The sequence below is a fragment of the Ailuropoda melanoleuca genome, chromosome 2 (assembly GCF_002007445.2).
Source record: "Ailuropoda melanoleuca isolate Jingjing chromosome 2, ASM200744v2, whole genome shotgun sequence".
Lineage (NCBI taxonomy): Eukaryota > Metazoa > Chordata > Mammalia > Carnivora > Ursidae > Ailuropoda > Ailuropoda melanoleuca.
Genome location: NC_048219.1, coordinates 146,428,883 through 146,447,827, shown reverse-complemented (window position 1 = coordinate 146,447,827; position 18,945 = coordinate 146,428,883). Strand labels below are relative to the sequence as shown.

The window sequence follows — 18,945 nt, the reverse complement described above, 5'->3', positions numbered from 1 at the left end:
TCAGAAACATATGCTGCCCTTTCCTTTGAAACCCAACCAGTGAGCAAGAATAAAATCACTGAGCGATTTCCCATGTTTGTCTTTCTTCTCTTCTTGTGCCACGAACAGATCGAGACATCGCTCCGTTCTTTACCAAACCCCTACGCAACGTGGGCAGTGTTGTTAACAGCACCTGCAGGCTGGACTGCAGAGTCGCTGGCTCTCTCCCCATGAGGGTGTCCTGGTTCAAGGACGGTAGAGAAATAGCTGCTTCTGACAAATACAGAATAGCTTTTGTGGAAGGCACGGCCTCTTTGGAGATAAGCAGAGTAGACATGAATGACGCAGGCAATTTCACTTGTCGAGCCACGAATTCTGTGGGAAGCAAAGACAGCAGCGGAGCCCTGATTGTGCAAGGTTGGCCGGAAACTTTGCATTTCATTCTAATGTAGATAATGTTCAAATTAAGGCTTCTTCTCTTAGATCACGCCTCTTAACTCTTAGAAATTCTTTCTTATGCCCCTCCTTTAGAACCACCCAGTTTTGTAACTAAGCCTGCATCCAAGGACGTTCTGCCTGGCTCAGCGGTCTGCCTGAAGAGCACCTTCCAAGGGTCCACCCCTTTCACAGTCAAATGGTTTAAGGGTGCCAAAGAGCTTGTCTCTGGCGGAAGCTGCTATATTAGCAAAGAAGCTTTAGAAAGTTCCCTGGAACTCTATGCAGTAAAAACCTCCGATTCTGGCACATACACCTGCCAAGTCAGCAATGTCGCCGGAAGCGTGGAGTGCAGCGCAAACTTATTTGTAAAAGGTTTGCGTGGTTTTCTTGACATCTTTGTGCTATCATCCTTATAAGTTCTTTCCTCTTCCTCGTGTTTTTTTAATAACTTCCTTCCTTCTGCAGAGCCCGCCACGTTTGTTGAGAGGTTAGAGCCATCACAGCTGTTAAAGAAGGGAGACGCCACCCAGCTGGCCTGCAAAGTCACTGGCACCCCTCCAATTAAAATCACATGGTTTGCAAATGATAGAGAAATCAAGGAGAGCAGCAAGCACAAAATGACTTTTGTGGAGTCCACCGCCGTCCTAAGACTTACAGATGTTGCCATTGAAGACAGTGGCGAGTACATGTGCGAGGCCCAAAATGAAGCTGGCAGTGACCACTGTGGTAGCATTTTGATAGTCAAAGGTTTGTGTTCACATTGCCCCTTGTGTTACCACAGGTGTGGCCCATAGCCCAGATTCACCCCTTGTTAACTCAAAGTAATTCCTTTCCTGCTGTAGAGTCACCTTACTTTACCAAAGAATTTAAGTCCATTGAAGTGTTGAAGGAATACGACGTCATGTTGCTGGCCGAGGTGGCAGGCACACCTCCCTTTGAGATCACTTGGTTCAAAGACAACACCACGCTGAGAAGTGGTAGGAAGTATAAAACCTTCATTCAGGACCAGCTGGTGAGCCTGCAGATCCTCAAGTTCGTTGCCACGGATGCTGGTGAATACCAGTGCCGGGTGACCAACGAGGTGGGCAGCAGCACCTGCAGTGCCCGGGTGACTCTGAGAGGTTAGTGTCCGTTCAAATGACGCGCTGGCTCTTCTGTAGAGAGAACTCTTTGTTCCAACAAAAATCCACTTTTGCTCTAAAGCTGACACTGATTGAGAATTATTCTTCTATTAGAACCCCCAACCTTTGTGAAGAAGATCGAGAGCACCAGCTCCCTTCGGGGAGGCACCGCTGCCTTCCAGGCCACTCTCAAGGGCTCCTTGCCAATCACCGTGACTTGGTTAAAGGACAATGAGGAAATCACCGAGGACAATAATATAAGAATGACCTTTGAGAACAATGTGGCTAGTCTGTACCTCAGTGGCATCGAAGTCAAGCATGATGGGAAATATGTCTGTCAGGCCAGAAATGATGCAGGAATACAAAGATGTTCTGCACTGCTCTCAGTGAAAGGTCGGTTCAGGTTTGCCATGGGTTTTAGGGAATAAGGCAGATGTGAGCCTTTTAGTGGAGTGATTCACCACCCACACCTGTCCCTCTGTTTTCTACAGAACCTGCAACAATCACTGAGGAGGCTGTGTCTATAGATGTCACCCAAGGGGACCCAGCCACTTTGCAGGTTAAATTTTCAGGGACTAAAGAGCTTACAGCCAGATGGTTTAAAGATGGCCAAGAACTGACCCTGGGCCAAAAATACAAAATCAGCGTCACTGACACAGTCTCTGTACTGAAGATTATTTCTACAGAAAAGAGAGATAGTGGAGAATATACTTTTGAGGTCCAAAATGATGTTGGGAGAAGCAGCTGCAAGGCTAGCATTAATGTATTAGGTTGGTATTGAAACTGAGCGTCTCCTCCTCATCTCCTACAATTTTACAGAAAATACAAATTGCTGCATTGACCTAACTTTCTTTTTTTTGGTTTCTTGCTTTTTCATTGCATAGATCTTATCATACCTCCCTCATTCACCAAAAAGCTAAAGAAAATGGACAGCATTAAAGGGTCTTTTATTGACTTAGAATGTATAGTGGCTGGGTCACACCCCATCAGCATCCAGTGGTTCAAAGACGACCAGGAAATAACAGCTAGTGAAAAATACAAATTCTCTTTTCATGACAATACTGCCTTCTTGGAAATCAGTCATCTGGAAGGTACAGACAGTGGGACGTACACCTGTTCGGCCACCAATAAGGCAGGACACAACCAGTGCAGTGGCCATCTCACAGTCAAAGGTTGGCACTTTTTATCTCCCCTTATCAAGGACTGGTCTGCTCTCTCATTTCTTAATTCTCACCCTTACTGCCCCATTCCAAAGTAAACCTTCTTTTCTCTTTTTGTTTCTTTGTCTTGCATCCCAGAACCCCCTTACTTCGTGGAAAAGCCACAGTCACAAGACGTCAGTCCCCATACAAGGGTTCAGCTAAAGGCTCTTGTGGGTGGCACTGCACCCATGACCATAAAGTGGTTTAAAGATAACAAAGAGTTGCACTCAGGTGCAGCTCGCTCAGTTTGGAAGGATGACACGTCTACCCTCCTGGAGCTCTTTTCAGCCAAAGCTGCCGATTCTGGGACCTACATTTGCCAACTAAGCAACGATGTTGGCACCGCAACCAGTAAAGCCACTCTCTTTGTAAAAGGTCTGGTCTCTGCATACATCTCTCTTGCTTGCTTGTCTGGATTTTCTTGAGGGGGAGGGAAGAGGCTGGAGAAAGCGATTCTGACCTTTGTTTTAAAAAGATGCTCAATGTGGACTTTCTTCCCCATCTTTAGAACCTCCTCAATTCATAAAGAAGCCCAGCCCCGTATTAGTGCTGAGAAACGGACAGTCGACAACATTTGAATGCCAAATAACAGGCACTCCTGAAATCAGAGTTTCTTGGTATCTGGACGGGAATGAAATAACAGCCATTAAGAAATATGGCATTTCCTTCATCGATGGTTTAGCCACTTTCCAAATTTCTGGTGCCAGGGTAGAAAACAGCGGGACTTACGTCTGTGAAGCCCGCAATGACGCAGGCACGGCAAGCTGCAGCATTGAATTAAAAGTGAAAGGTGCGTTACTGGGTCCGTTTGCCCTTTCGGCTGTGCTGCCGGCCAGGCCGTCGGTTTTCCCTTGAGTAAGCTCGTGTTTGTCTTCCTTTTGAATCTTTAGAACCTCCCACCTTTATCAGGGAGCTGAGGCCCGTGGAGGTCGTGAAAGATAGTGACGTGCAGCTGGAGTGTGAAGTGGCGGGAACGTCTCCATTTGAGGTCACTTGGCTGAGGAATAACAAGGAAATTCGAAGCAGCAAAAAGTATACCCTAACCGACAGAGTATCCGTGTTTAACCTCCATATAACCCGGTGTGACCCCTCAGACACTGGTGAATACCAGTGCATCGTATCCAATGAAGGCGGCAGCTGCTCTAGCAGTACCCGGGTCTCCCTGAAAGGTCAGTGGCACACACGAGAAGCAGGCTACCATGTAAGAATTTCGCAATGCTCTTTCATTTTATGATCACAAGGAGAAGCTCAACCATGCCTCTTCTTTTCCCACTATCTCACTGAATCACAGAACCACCATCGTTCGTGAAGAAGATAGAGAACATCACCACTGTTTTGAAAAGCTCTGCCACCTTTCAGAGTACGGTGGCAGGCTCTCCTCTCATTTCTATAACCTGGCTCAAGGATGATCACATTCTTGATGAAGATGATAATGTTCATATTTCGTTTGTGAACAATGTGGCCACGCTTCAGATCAGAGCTGTGGACAACGGACACAGCGGGAGATACACGTGTCAAGCCAAGAACGAGTCAGGCGTTGAGCGGTGTTATGCTTTCCTTTTAGTCCAAGGTCTGTAAGCTGTTCTCTTGAGGTCTTAGTCGATGGGGGGACAGTTTCATAAGCACCCTGTATTTCTAGCGGAATTAGCAATGCAGCTCATGTGCACTTTAATTCTCACTGCAGAGCCTGCTCAAATCCTAGAGAAAGCGAAGTCTGTTGATGTCACTGAGAAAGACCCGGTGACTCTGGAGTGCGTAGTGGCCGGAACACCAGAACTCAAAGTGAAATGGCTGAAGGATGGAAAACAAATTGTGCCTAGTAGATATTTTTCGATGAGTTTTGAAAATAATGTGGCCAGTTTTAGGATTCAGTCAGTCATGAAGCAAGACAGTGGTCAGTACACATTCAAGGTGGAAAATGACTTTGGAAGCAGTAGCTGCGACGCCCACCTGAGAGTGCTAGGTGTGTACTTTGGCCCTGCTTGGCTTCCCTTATCTCTGTGACCTCTATCCCTTGTAAACAAGTGGCAACATATTAATCGATGTGTTTTGCTGTTTGTATTGGATAGATCAAGATATCCCTCCATCTTTCACCAAAAAATTAACCAAAATGGATAAAGTTCTGGGCTCTTCTATTCGTATGGAATGCAAGGTTTCTGGCTCACTTCCTATTAGCGCTCAGTGGTTTAAGGACGGAAAAGAAATATCTACAAGTGCAAAATACAGACCTGTCAGTCACGAGAACACGGTGTCACTGGAAGTTAATAATCTGGAATTAGAGGATACGGCGAATTACACATGCAAGGTCTCAAACGTAGCAGGGGATGATGCATGCAGTGGCATCTTAACTGTTAAAGGTTAGAACTTCTTTTCCTCTTCTTGATTCTTCTTTGTGATTGCTTTTTAAATGTGCCACTCTTCCTTTGTGTCCTTTAGACCTAAAAGTCTCAATAATTCTGTTGTGTGGTTCTGTATTTATTGAGTTCAAGAAATACACCGTTGTTGCCTCTTTTCAGAAATGTTTGCTTACACATCCATATGACTGTCAAAACACGTTAACTACAAGGAATCTAATTAAGTATATTTCTCTTAACATCTGTAGAACCACCAAGCTTCCTGGTGAAACCTGAACGACAACAAGCCATACCGGATTCTACAGTAGAATTTAAGGCAGTACTGAAAGGAACACCACCATTTAAAATAAAATGGTTTAAAGATGATGTGGAACTTGCCTCTGGACCTAAATGTTTCATTGGCTTGGAAGGGTCAACTAGCTTCTTAAATCTCTATTCAGTGGATGCTTCCAAGACTGGACAATACACTTGCCAAGTTACCAATGACGTTGGTAGCGACTCTTGTACTACAGTGTTGCTTGTGACAGGTGTGCACTGCTTGATTGTTTCACATTTCTGTCTGACCTGTGGCTCCCTTCTGTACAGTGCATCTACCCAGTCTTCTCTCTAACAGTACACAGTATTTGCCAGGCATTGTTCATCTTTTCCTCTTTCCTGCATACTACCTAATTTAGCGTTTGTTTTTTATATCTGTTCCCTCATAATCTCCTCTTTCCTTCACTCTCTAGAACCACCAAAGTTTGTAAAGAAATTAGAAGCATCCAAAATAGTGAAAGCAGGTGACTCCACACGACTCGAATGCAAGATAACGGGATCCCCAGAAATCAGAGTTGTGTGGTACAGAAATGAACACGAACTCCACACCAGTAATAAATACAGAATGACTTTCATTGACGCAGTGGCCGTCCTACAGATGAACAATCTCGGCACTGAGGACAGTGGGGATTTCATTTGTGAGGCTCAGAATCCTGCCGGCAGCACAAGCTGCAGTACCAAGGTTATCGTAAAAGGTAGAAATCTCTTCTTTCTGTCCCTCATTACCTGAAACCCACCTTCTCCTCCCCTGGGGTATCATAGCTTTTTATTCTTTCACTGTCATTTTAGCTTCCATTTGAGATCATAGAATACTTCCCCAAACTAGTATTATTTCCCTTTTTAGATCTTCTTTCTTAAGATTTCCTTACATGTAGCTAATCATTCTGGGATATTTTTCTTGTTATTCCAATGCCATCATTCTGATCACCTCAACACATTGGCCAAGCAGTTTAAATTCAATGTTTCACAAACATACAAGAAAGAAAAAGAAAGAAAGAAAGAAAGAAAGAAAGAAAGAAGGAAGGAAGGAAGGAAGGAAGGAAGGAAGGAAGGAAGGGAGAGAAAGGGAAAGGAAAAGTAGGCGTTTTAAAATCTATTTTTGCCTTTGGTCAGCTTATGAATATATCATCAGCCTCACTATAATCTTTAGCATTAATAACAAAGAATATTTACCACATATATATAAGATGCAAGCAATACAGGTTTAACCTTACATTTGAAAGAGGACAATTAGAGGCGTGCCTGGGTAGCTTGGTCAGTTAAGTGTCCAACTCTTGATTTCAGGTCTTAATCTCAGGGTTGTGCATTCAAGCCCCATGTTAGGCTCCACTCTGGAGCCTACTTAAAAATATATACATATATATATATATATATATAAAAAATAATGGACAATTATATATATTTTTTCTCTCTCAAGAATTGGTTCCTATTTTTTAAAAATTATATCACTATACCTTGGTACAATGAATACCAGTATTTTCTGTGACCATTTTCCAGTATTTTTATCACAAAGTCCAAGTCTGTCATGGTGTGAAGCAATTATTTCAATAACATTTGTTGACGTGGAAGACTTAGATGACAAGTGTCATAATGGCTTCCAGCTATCTCCATTATAGAGCATATACAGAAAATTTCAACCCTGAAGTCAAGATTCTAAACCTCATGAATATCATCTTAATTGAATGTACTTGGGTTTGGTTTTTGTTTACAATTTTTGCATCAGTCCTTATTGTCCAAGATAAATGAGTAAGGTAAGATAGATGGAAGGTTGAACTCCTCAGTAAGGACACCTGGAGGTCTTGTCTGGGCTTTCTGCCAAGGAAGCGGGGTGATTTTTGTAAAGGCTAATGGCTTCTCCAAAGCGGTTATTCCTCAACACTAAAGCGATAGCTCTGGACACTGTTTCCCCGTTAGAGTATCTTCACTCTTTCTTCCACCTTAAAAACAAATAAAAACGTTCTGTGAAATTAAATAGCCCAATTCATTAGAAATTCTTGCTTTTTACAGAACCACCTGTTTTTAGCAGCTTCCCTCCTGTAGTAGAAACCCTTAAAAATACTGAAGTTAGTCTTGAGTGTGAATTATCGGGAACACCACCATTCGACGTGATCTGGTACAAAGACAAGCGGCAGCTCCGAAGTAGCAAGAAATACAAGATTGCATCCAAAAATTTCCACGCAAGTATTCACATTCTCAATGTTGAAGCTTCGGACATTGGTGAATACTACTGCAAAGCCCAGAATGAAGTCGGAAGTGATACTTGTATTTGTACTGTAAAATTAAAAGGTAAGCGTATTTCCTGCATCTGGCAGAAATGGCAGGAATGTGCAAAACACTTACTTTTTCTCTCTCTCTTCCATTATCTGGACAATGTTTTCAACACTCTCCACACATCTTTCCTTGTTCAGAACCACCAAGATTTGTCTCCAAACTGAACAGCCTCACGGTTGTAGCTGGCGAGCCTGCTGAGTTACAAGCATCCATAGAAGGAGCCCAGCCTATTTCTGTCCAGTGGCTTAAAGAGAAAGAAGAAGTGATCAGAGAAAGTGAAAACATCAGAATTACATTTGTAGAAAATGTTGCAACTCTGCAGTTTGCAAAAGCAGAACCAGCTAATGCTGGGAAGTATATCTGTCAAATCAAGAATGATGGTGGAATGAGGGAGAACATGGCCACACTGACTGTTTTAGGTTGGTACAATATGGTACAACGGTCCCCTGATAGAAGGTGATGCCAAACACTGAGATGAGCCACTGGTAGAATCTCCTGTTCTGAATTTCTTCTAGAGGGATAGTAATCCTTACCTGTTTGAAAGGTTTAGAAGAGGGTTGCCTGGATTGCTCAGTCAGTTAAGCATCTGCCTTTGTCTCAGGTCATGATCCCAAGGTCCTGGGATCGAGCCCCCTGTCGGGCTCTCTGCTTAGTGGGGAGTCTGCTTTTCCCTCTCCCTCTACCCACCTCTCACTCTCTCTTTCTGTCTGTCTCTCTCTCTCAAATAAATAAATAAAATAAGAACAAAATGAAAGAAAGACCAAAAAAAAGAAAGGTTTAGGAGAAAGGACCTAATCAATCTTTCTTTTCCCCTAATTGATCTTTCAAACTCTTCCTGTTTCTGTGATCCTAATAAAAATTAGCCATCTGTTTCAATGTTTACTTACTACTTTTCTTGATGGATTAGCCAATATAATCATGACTGAGCATGAAAACTATGGGAAGCCAGCTTTTGCAACAAGGAAATTTTATTTCCAAAGTACTAGCTGTTAATGCTGGCAAGAACTCCCAAGATCAGAGTTAGATAGGAAAGACTTGCACCTTTGGACATTTTAATTCAGCAATTGTTTGGAGAACAGCTTGGAAAACCACTAGCTTTAGCACCTTAAAGCAAAAATATCAAGTAATTTATAATAACATGAATACTTTGCTCTAGAGAGAGGGTCAAGTGCAGATCAGTACACACTGTCTAGTATACATTGCATTGTTTTGGAAGTCAACTGGTGCACATATTTCTTAATAATAGCCCATCATTTCATGATAGTGTGTAATTGTGGTATCATCTCTCTCTAAGGAGAGAGCCCTAGCACAACCACACCACGGGAAGAAACAGTCTCAGTGAATTTGAGAGTAGAGGCGTGGTAATGGTAACGGACTTTGACAGATGGCTATCACATTTTATTTCAGAGCCTGCAGTCATTGTTGAGAAAGCAGGATCAATGACAGTGACTGTGGGAGAAACGTGCACTCTGGAGTGTAAGGTGGCCGGCACTCCCGAACTCTCGGTAGAATGGTACAAAGACGGAAAGCTGTTGACCAGCAGCCAAAAACACAAATTTAGCTTCTACAACAAAATCTCTTCCTTAAAGATACTCTCTGTTGAAAGGCAAGACGCAGGCACATACACCTTCCAGGTTCAAAATAACGTTGGAAAAAGCAGCTGCACAGCTGTGGTTGACGTTTCAGGTCAGTTCTGCTCTATTCCCCCCATTGCGTATGCGAATGCCTTCATCAGCTTCCTTTCCTCACAGCTGTTCTACTCTTTCAAACCATGATGATCTCTTGCCTTTCCTCACACAGACCGAATGGTCCCTCCCTCTTTCACCCGAAGACTGAGAGGTACTCTTGGGGTGCTGGGTACTTCTTGCATCCTGGAGTGCAAAGTAGCTGGGTCATCACCTATCTCTGTTGCCTGGTTTCATGAAAAAACTAAGATTGTCAGCGGAGCAAAGTACCAAACCACATTCTCCGATAACGTCTGCACATTACAGCTGAATTCTCTGGACTCCTCGGACACAGGCAATTACACGTGTGTGGCTGCTAATGCCGCCGGCTCTGATGAATGTCGTGCAGTGTTGGCTGTACAAGGTCAGTGTTACGTACGCAAACAATTTCTTACAAATTCTCCTTTGGGTGCCCATCCAGGCACCCATTTGACACACATTGAAAAGGGCTCTTCCTTTTCAATTCAAAGTCGCAACTGAATGAGAAGCTTACGGGCTCTTTTCACTGTCCTCCATGTCTATGTAGAACCACCCTCTTTCGTGAAGGAACCTGAACCTTTGGAAATACTACCAGGCAAAAATGTCACCTTCACAAGCGTTATTCGAGGGACCCCTCCCTTCAAGGTCGGCTGGTTCAGAGGCGCCAGAGAACTCATGAGAGGAGACCGGTGCAACATTTATTTTGAAGACACTGTGGCAGAACTGGAATTATTTAATGTTGACATCTCTCAGAGTGGGGAATACACTTGTGTGGTTTCTAACAATGCTGGCCAAACGTCCTGCACGACTCATCTCTTTGTGAAAGGTTTGCTCAAGTGCATTTGCCCTTCTTATTTTCTCTACGCTGACATCTTTGCACTCTTACCGTGTTTAATTGCTGTGCTTTGTCCCTCACCAGAACCGGCTACCTTTGTGAAGAAGTTAAGTGATCACTCTGTAGAGCCAGGGAAGTCCATAATTCTGGAGGGCACCTACACTGGGACACTTCCGATTTCAGTTGCCTGGAAAAAGGATGGTGTTAACGTAGCTCCATCTGAGAGATGCAGCATAGTCACAACGGAGAAAACTTGCATTCTAGAAATTCTCAGCAGCACAAAAAGAGATGCAGGACAGTACTCCTGCGAAATTGAAAACGAGGCAGGGAGGGATGTTTGCCAAGCTCTGGTTTCTACGTTAGGTGTGTTGTCTTATGTTCTCTCCTTAATGATCGGCATTCATGTAACACAAAGCATGCTTTGTTTGGTGTTCTTTAATTCCAGTGGCTGACTGTGATCCTTTCTTCTTCAGAACCACCTTATTTTGTTACGGAACTAGAACCCCTGGAGGCATCTGCTGGAGATTCAGTTTCTTTACAGTGCCAAGTTGCTGGGACACCAGAAATTACAGTGTCTTGGTACAAAGGAGACACTAAATTACGGCCAACTCCGGAATACAGGACCTATTTTACAAACAATGTGGCCACGCTGGTTTTTAATAAAGTGACTATTAATGACAGTGGGGAGTACACATGTAAAGCAGAAAATAGCATAGGAACTGCTTCTTCTAAGACTGTCTTCAGAATTCAAGGTGATGATATGAATTCAGAAATGAGGAAATTTTTTAATTTTAATTCTTTTATCTTTGTGGAGAAATTTTCGTTTCATCTACTGATGGCTCAAGTATCGCTTGTCTTCCTACAGAGCGCCAACTCCCACCTTCCTTTGCAAGACAGCTGAAAGACATTGAACAGACTGTTGGGTTGCCGGTTACACTCACTTGTCGATTAAATGGCTCCGCACCCATCCAAGTGTGTTGGTATAGAGATGGGGTACTTTTACGAGATGACGAAAATCTACAGACGTCATTTGTAGATAATGTGGCAACTTTAAAAATTTTGCAAACTGACTTGAGTCACTCCGGCCAGTACTCCTGCTCAGCTTCTAACCCACTTGGAACAGCGTCTTCTAGTGCTAGACTGACAGCAAGAGGTTTGTTCCCGTGTGAATCTTTCCCTTTGCAAACCAAACCGTGACTTCTTATTCATTGTCAGAGTAGAAATGGCAAATGGAAAAGGTAAAACAAACAAAAACACACATTGCCTTTTCTTTTCATTTTCCAGAACCTAAGAAATCTCCCTTCTTTGACATCAAGCCTGTATCTATCGATGTCATTGCTGGGGAAAGTGCTGACTTTGAGTGTCATGTTACTGGTGCTCAACCAATGCGAATCACTTGGTCAAAAGATAACAAGGAGATACGTCCTGGAGGAAATTATACGATCACATGTGTGGGAAACACTCCCCATCTGAGAATTCTTAAAGTAGGCAAAGGAGACTCTGGTCAATATACTTGCCAAGCAACCAATGATGTTGGCAAAGACATGTGCTCAGCTCAACTCAGTGTAAAAGGTATCATTACATGACACCTACAAATATCTGTTCTTTCCCACGTTTGTGTAATGGTTTTCTAAAAGTTCCTTTAGTTTTTAAGTGTGTGGGAAAAACTAACTGGGTCATGTTAGAATTTGTATATTAGTGTTGAAAACATTAATCAAAGTTCTGTTTTGTCTTTATATTGTTCTTTAAAGTAGTGTCAACTCTAAGTGTGATCCTATCAGATAGTGTCTAATTGAAATTTGTTAAGTACTGTTTCAACTATCCATTCTCCTATTTTATTTTCTGTTATATGGCATTCTGATTTATCATTACTAAATTTTGATCAAATACCTCTATAATACATTAATTTATATATCTTAGCTTATATATCCAAACTACAAAAATAAACTTAACAATGAAGTTCTCTATTAAAATCTTGTTTAATAGAAAACATAACATTTTACCATAAAATAATCAGAAAGTATATTCTTAATAAACCGGTTTAAACATGTATTTATAGGATCTTCAACTACAAACACAAGCTGTTTTTTCCTTTGATTTACTAGAACCTCCCAAGTTTGTTAAGAAGCTAGAAGCTTCTAAAGTTGCGAAGCAGGGAGAATCCATCCAACTGGAATGCAAAATAAGTGGTTCCCCAGAAATCAAAGTTGTGTGGTTCCGAAATGACAGTGAACTCCATGAAAGTTGGAAATACAACATGTCATTCGTTAATTCTGTGGCACTGCTTACCATCAATGAAGGCAGCACTGAGGATAGCGGGGACTATATCTGTGAAGCTCATAATGGTGTTGGTGATGCCAGCTGCAGCACAGCCCTGACCGTTAAAGGTTAGACACCCTAAACTTCTTTCTTCTCCTCTGATTGGATTCTTTTTCAGCAATGTTATGAGCTCCAAAATAACAAGGCTCACTATGGGGATTTGCTTGCAATTCCTTAAACTAGTTTTTGTGAATTGTTATTTCTTGCATTACCATACTGTCATACGGTCACACCAATCATTCTTATCGATCCTGGATTCTAAAATACTATTTTTCCTTTTCAGTAAGCAAATTTTCTCATCATTTATCTTCTTTTTTTCTGGTAGCACCTCCTGTTTTCACCCAGAAGCCTGCTCCAATAGGAGCTCTTAAAGGTTCTGATGTTATCTTCCAATGTGAAATTTCGGGAACCCCCCCATTTGAAGTGGTGTGGGTTAAAGATCGAAAGCAAGTTCGAAGCAGCAAGAAATTTAAAATCACTTCAAAAAATTTTGATACAAGTCTTCATATCCTTAACCTTGATGCTTCTGATGTAGGAGAATATCATTGCAAAGCTACTAATGAGGTGGGAAGCGACACGTGTGTTTGCACTGTCAAGTTCAAAGGTTTGTATAAGCGGGCACAAAAATATATGTCTCTTCCTTTCATCTTTTCTTGTTTAACTAATAACTTATGTGGCTGTGATTCTTTTTTTCTCTAACCACAAATTTCTTTCATTAGAACCCCCACGGTTTGTGAAAAAGCTAAGCGACACCTCAACTCTTGTTGGGGATGCTGTTGAGTTACGGGCTGTAGTTGAAGGCTTCCAGCCAATTTCTGTTGTCTGGCTGAAAGATAAAGGTGACGTCATCAGAGAGAGTGAAAACACTAGGATTTCATTCGTCGATAATGTCGCAACCCTCCAGCTTGGGAGCCCTGAAGCATCTGATTCTGGAAAATATGTGTGCCAAATCAAAAATGATGCTGGGATGAGAGAGTGTTCAGCAGTCTTGACTGTAGTAGGTTAGTAACAAAGTACAACCTGAGAAAAAAATCAAATTGATTGGCCCATGGTCATGATCTGCAAATACTATTCTTACCCCATTATATATTGATTACACTCTCAGTTTGGAAGGTGACTTTATTTTCAATGCACTATACTTCTTCTTTTAGAACCAGCCAGAATCGTAGAGAGGCCAGAACCCATGACTGTGACTACTGGAAATCCTTTTGCTTTAGAGTGTGTAGTGGCTGGAACACCAGAACTTTCAGTCAAGTGGTTCAAAGATGGGAGAGAATTATCTGCAGACAGCAAACATCAGATTACATTCATCAACAAAGTGGCTTCCATTAAAATCCCTTGTGCAGAAATGAGTGACAAGGGGTTATATAGCTTTGAAGTGAAAAACAGTGTTGGTAAAAGTACCTGCTCTGTATCTGTCCACGTGTCGGGTGAGTAGTGTGAGGTTTTTATGAATCTATAATTTCTCCTGGAAAAAAAAAAAGCTGCTCTTTAAATGGAAACTACCCTTCTCCACATAGATCGAGTTGTGCCTCCTTCCTTCATCCGCAAGCTGAAAGACATGAACGCCATCCTGGGGACCTCGGCCGTTCTGGAGTGCCGAGTCTCTGGCTCAGCCCCGATTTCAGTTGGCTGGTTTCAGGATGGAAATGAGCTTGTTAGCGGACCTAAATGCCAGTCCAGCTTTTCAGAAAATGTCTGCACGTTGAATCTGAGCTTATTGGAGCCCTCGGACACAGGCGTATACACGTGTGTGGCTGCCAACGTGGCTGGTTCTGACGAGTGCTCGGCCGTCCTGACCGTGCAAGGTCAGTGTGTGAGAGGCGGGCCGCAGCTGCCCTCACGTCTCTTCCATGTGATGTGGCACCTGCCTCGCGTGGAATTTCTCTATCTGGTCTTCATTTGCAGTCTTAGTTCCCTTTTCTTTAAGGAGCAAAAGCGCCATCTCACCTAGATTCCTTTTTTTCTCTTGCTCTCTCCCTTCCGTGGGGGTTCCAGAACCACCATCTTTCGAACAAATCCCCGACTCTGTGGAAGTTTTACCTGGAACGAGCCTCATCTTCACCAGTGTCTTTAGAGGCACCCCTCCGTTCAAGGTCAAATGGTTTAAGGGCAGCAGGGAACTGGTGTCAGGGGAGTCATGCACCATCTCTCTGGAAGATTTTGTGACAGAACTGGAGTTGTTGGAGGTGGAGCCGTTGCAGAGTGGAGACTATTCTTGCCTGGTGACCAATGACGCGGGCAGTGCCTCTTGTACTGCCCATCTTTTTGTGAAAGGTTTGCTCTGTTCTCCAACTCATGTGTCTCTTAAAATTCCTTTCCAAGTCTTCTTTTGAAGATGCCAATTTCACCCTCCTGTTTCCTCCGTACAGAACCAGCCACCTTTGTGAAAAAGTTGGCTGATTTCAACGTGGAGACTGGAAGTCCCATAGTCCTCGAGGCCACGTTTACTGGCACACCTCCCATCTCGGTGAACTGGATGAAGAATGAGTTCCTTCTTTCACAGTCTCAGAACTGCAGTATTACCATGACAGAGAAATCGACGATCCTGGAAATTACAGAGAGCACTATAGAGGATTATGCCCAGTACAGCTGCCTGATAGAAAATGAGGCCGGTCAAGATATTTGTGAAGCTCTGGTGTCTGTCCTAGGTGTGTTAACAAGTTACCTCTTTTTGTTGCTGTCTTTTCCTTCTTTGAAAACATCCTCTTCAAGGTAGCGTGATTGATTGATTATCATCCTTTGTGCCCTAGAACCACCCTATTTCATTGAACCTCTGCAACACGTAGAGGCAGCCATTGGAGAACCCACGACTTTACAGTGTAAAGTGGATGGAACCCCAGAAATTAGAATTTCTTGGTATAAAGAACACACAAAGCTACGATCGGCTCCTGCATATAAAATGCAATTTAAAAATAACGTCGCCTCTTTAGTAATCAACAAAGTGGACCACAGTGACGTGGGAGAGTACACATGCAAGGCAGAAAACAGCGTGGGGGCAGTAGCTTCTTCCGGCGTGCTTGTTATCAAAGGTGACGATGGTTTCGTTTAACAAGTCTTGCTGTGTGCTGACAGACCCATTTTCTTAAAAACATCAAATTGTAATGGCTTGAAATATGTCGTGGATGTTGTATCTCTTGTAAACAAGGGTTATCTATAACTTCTTTACAGAGCGTAAACTTCCACCTTCCTTTGCAAGAAAACTGAAGGATGTTCATGAGACTCTTGGTTTCCCTGTTGCATTTGAATGTCGCATCAATGGCTCAGAACCTCTTCAAGTGTCTTGGTACAAGGATGGGGTGCTTTTGAAAGATGATGCAAATTTGCAAACGTCTTTTGTTCATAACGTAGCAACCCTTCAGATTTTGCAAACTGACCAGAGCCATGTTGGTCAGTACAATTGCTCAGCTTCTAATCCTCTTGGAACTGCTTCATCTAGTGCCAAACTCATTCTCTCAGGTGAGTAGCTCATCACATTACCCTCTTCATTATAAAAGCTTCACTGCTGTGGGCCGCTAAAGGACTGGTGCCACTTAGTTTCTGCTCCATGTCTGGGAGCATGAAAACCAAATTCACCATGTTGGTCTTCATCCTTTTCAGAGCATGAAGTGCCTCCTTTCTTTGATCTAAAGCCTGTATCGGTAGATCTTGCTCTTGGAGAAAGTGGTTCTTTTAAATGTCATGTAACTGGAACTGCACCCATCAAAATCACTTGGGCCAAAGATAACCGAGAGATTCGCCCTGGAGGCAACTACAAGATGACTTTGGTTGAAAATACTGCCACTCTGACAATTCTCAAAGTAAGCAAAGGCGACGCCGGGCAGTACACCTGCTACGCAAGCAACGTTGCTGGAAAAGACTCTTGTTCTGCTCACCTGGGTGTACAAGGTACCTGTTCCAGTCAAGAAGCAACATCTCTTTTATGTTTTCAGTATCTTGAAATACAAGAGGAAGAGTGTGCTTGAAAGTTATGTTTAGGACCATGGTCTAGTAATTAGAAGAGATCAGTTGGATCTAGGGCCTTCCAGATGGGGTCAAGTTTTGAAATTTTTTGTTAAAAAATATAAAATTGATAGAACACAGACTGAACATCCATTTTCAAAGGCTTAAGATAGAGACTAGGGAAATAGTGAACCAAAGTTTTTCACAGAATTGCAAGGAAATCCAAGTTTGAAAGAAATCAGCTTAAGACAAAAAAAGGAAGTGATCTCAAATGACTTATTTTGACAGTAGTTTGTAAATTAGTGGATTTTGTCACTCTAGGGGATAGCAGATCCCAAACAAGCCCTTCAAGAAGAGTCAGCTTGTGCAAACCTCTCTTCCTTCACTAGCCCCCACTTAAATAATAGTGGAAGTGAGAGGCCTAGGAAGAACATCAAGATCCAACATTATGGAAGGCAACCATATCTTTCTGTAGCAAGTTCATGGCTGCCATTGTCAGAAATTAAATCCTTAACTCAATGAGCTACTGATCTAATCCATTAGAGAGTTTTTGAGGGTTTTTGTGGGGATAGTTTATAGATATCTTGAAATTAAAATAGAATTGTATTTAGCAGCCCATTTGCTCTATGACATACTCCTAATCATTTTTATATCTCTGAGCTTGAATTTTTTGCTTCACTAACAGAGAAAGCCTTGCTCTCCCTCACTTTGAAGGGAAATTGTGAGAGTTGAAGGAATACGTATTTAAGGTCTATAAGAGAAATTGGCGTAAATATTATGATATCTCGCCCAGTTTTGTTATTCTCATTCCTCATTGTACATACCTGGTATCTTTGCAACCATAGGAGATACACCTCCACTGTTTCACATACAGGAGAGTAGTCAAACTCTCGTATTCCTTGTGAACTTCAGAGTGATTCCAACACCAGATATAGCCTGTGCCTCTGATCTTGCACTAAACGTATGATTCTTTTGCTGGGAGGAGAATCAAACAGTATAGATTAATGTATTTTCCTCTTTCCGTTTGCAATAACATTTGATGTGGTTGCTTACAGAAATACATGCATTTTATTTTAAGAAATTTCTACTTAGATCCAACTTAACTATTCTTAACTACTAATTATTAACTATTCTTCCTTGAACTGCATCAGATAAATATGTTTTCTGAAGTTAAAGTCTTCTCTGACAGAGGGATTCCTTTTTTCACTTCATCTTGAGTTATACATATCTTTTCCATCCCTTACCTTGTGTTTTCCCTCTTGGTTCCATAGAACCACCCAGGTTCATTAAGAAGCTAGAAACTTCAAGAATCGTGAAACAGGATGAATACACAAGATATGAATGTAAAATAGGAGGGTCTCCAGAAATCAAAGTTTTATGGTACAAAGACGAGACTGAAATTCAAGAGAGCAGTAAATTCAGAATGTCATTCCTCGACTCGGTGGCGGTGTTGGAAATGCACAACCTCAGTGTTGAGGACAGCGGAGACTACACATGTGAGGCCCGCAATGCAGCAGGCAGTGCAAGCAGCAGCACTTCCTTAAAAGTTAAAGGTCAGCTCTTACTCTTCATTCACGTTTTTCACATTGGACTCCTCTAGCTGTCCCCTCAGGTCCCTGTTTGACTCTTGAGCAACATCTTAAAATTTTTGAAGGATATAATCAAAAATTGAAAGTGATATTTTCTGTCTCTATGATGGAATGGAAAACTGATTCTTACTTGAAACTATATACTTACAGGATACATCCTTATTTTCCTTTCTTTTCTAACTTAATTACCTTCCAATTGTAGAACCACCTGTTTTCCGCAAAAAGCCTCATCCCGTTGAGACGCTGAAAGGAGCTGATGTTCATCTCGAATGTGAGCTTCAGGGTACTCCCCCATTTCAAGTTTCTTGGCATAAAGATAAGAGAGAACTTAGGAGTGGCAAGAAGTACAAGATCATGTCTGAGAACTTTCTGACAAGTATTCACATCCTGAATGTTGATACTGCAGACATGGGGGAATACCAGTGCAAAGCCACCAACGATGTGGGGAGTGACACTTGTGTTGGTTCTATCACTCTGAAAGGTTAGAATGGTCTCATTCTTTTCTGTCTGCCATTTCCCTTCTAATTTCCTTCCCTCTAATTTTAATGCTCTGTTAGCTTCTTAGTGATTGCCCAGTTCTTTATCACTAGCTGTGTCTTCTACTTTCCCTTTTTTCTCTTTCAAGTCCTTTGTTGTTTAGTGTGCATCCGACATCCGAGTCCTACCAAAGATCATTTGAGACAGTTTTCCAATGGATTTCATTGAACTCAGAAAGCTAAAGAGGACAAGACATTTGACCCTTTTGGCTTAATATAAACTCTAACATGTCCCTGCTCCCACTCACCAAAAATACCTCTGATTTAAGAAATGGAAACATTATTATCACTAGTGGAATTCCTAGCATTGCATGGCTTGAGGGAGGTACTACTAGCCCCAC

At 42.2% G+C, this 18,945-nt stretch overlaps 1 protein-coding gene across 1 annotated transcript in view; it reads left to right on the top strand.

Annotated features, from left to right (window-relative positions):
- Positions 1 to 18,945, top strand: part of TTN (titin) — a 271,544-nt gene that overhangs the window by 72,966 nt on the left and 179,633 nt on the right. The window contains 36 exon segments of the mRNA XM_034654809.1: positions 109 to 396; positions 511 to 789; positions 883 to 1,164; positions 1,260 to 1,538; positions 1,653 to 1,931; positions 2,030 to 2,308; positions 2,423 to 2,710; positions 2,837 to 3,115; positions 3,249 to 3,530; positions 3,631 to 3,909; positions 4,032 to 4,310; positions 4,425 to 4,703; positions 4,810 to 5,097; positions 5,343 to 5,621; positions 5,823 to 6,104; positions 7,417 to 7,695; positions 7,818 to 8,099; positions 9,088 to 9,366; positions 9,481 to 9,768; positions 9,931 to 10,209; positions 10,303 to 10,581; positions 10,692 to 10,970; positions 11,084 to 11,371; positions 11,503 to 11,790; positions 12,324 to 12,605; positions 12,863 to 13,141; positions 13,257 to 13,538; positions 13,689 to 13,967; positions 14,058 to 14,345; positions 14,536 to 14,814; positions 14,910 to 15,188; positions 15,291 to 15,569; positions 15,709 to 15,996; positions 16,138 to 16,425; positions 17,751 to 18,032; positions 18,271 to 18,549. Of these exon segments, the coding sequence (XP_034510700.1) occupies positions 109 to 396; positions 511 to 789; positions 883 to 1,164; positions 1,260 to 1,538; positions 1,653 to 1,931; positions 2,030 to 2,308; positions 2,423 to 2,710; positions 2,837 to 3,115; positions 3,249 to 3,530; positions 3,631 to 3,909; positions 4,032 to 4,310; positions 4,425 to 4,703; positions 4,810 to 5,097; positions 5,343 to 5,621; positions 5,823 to 6,104; positions 7,417 to 7,695; positions 7,818 to 8,099; positions 9,088 to 9,366; positions 9,481 to 9,768; positions 9,931 to 10,209; positions 10,303 to 10,581; positions 10,692 to 10,970; positions 11,084 to 11,371; positions 11,503 to 11,790; positions 12,324 to 12,605; positions 12,863 to 13,141; positions 13,257 to 13,538; positions 13,689 to 13,967; positions 14,058 to 14,345; positions 14,536 to 14,814; positions 14,910 to 15,188; positions 15,291 to 15,569; positions 15,709 to 15,996; positions 16,138 to 16,425; positions 17,751 to 18,032; positions 18,271 to 18,549 (10,146 nt within the window).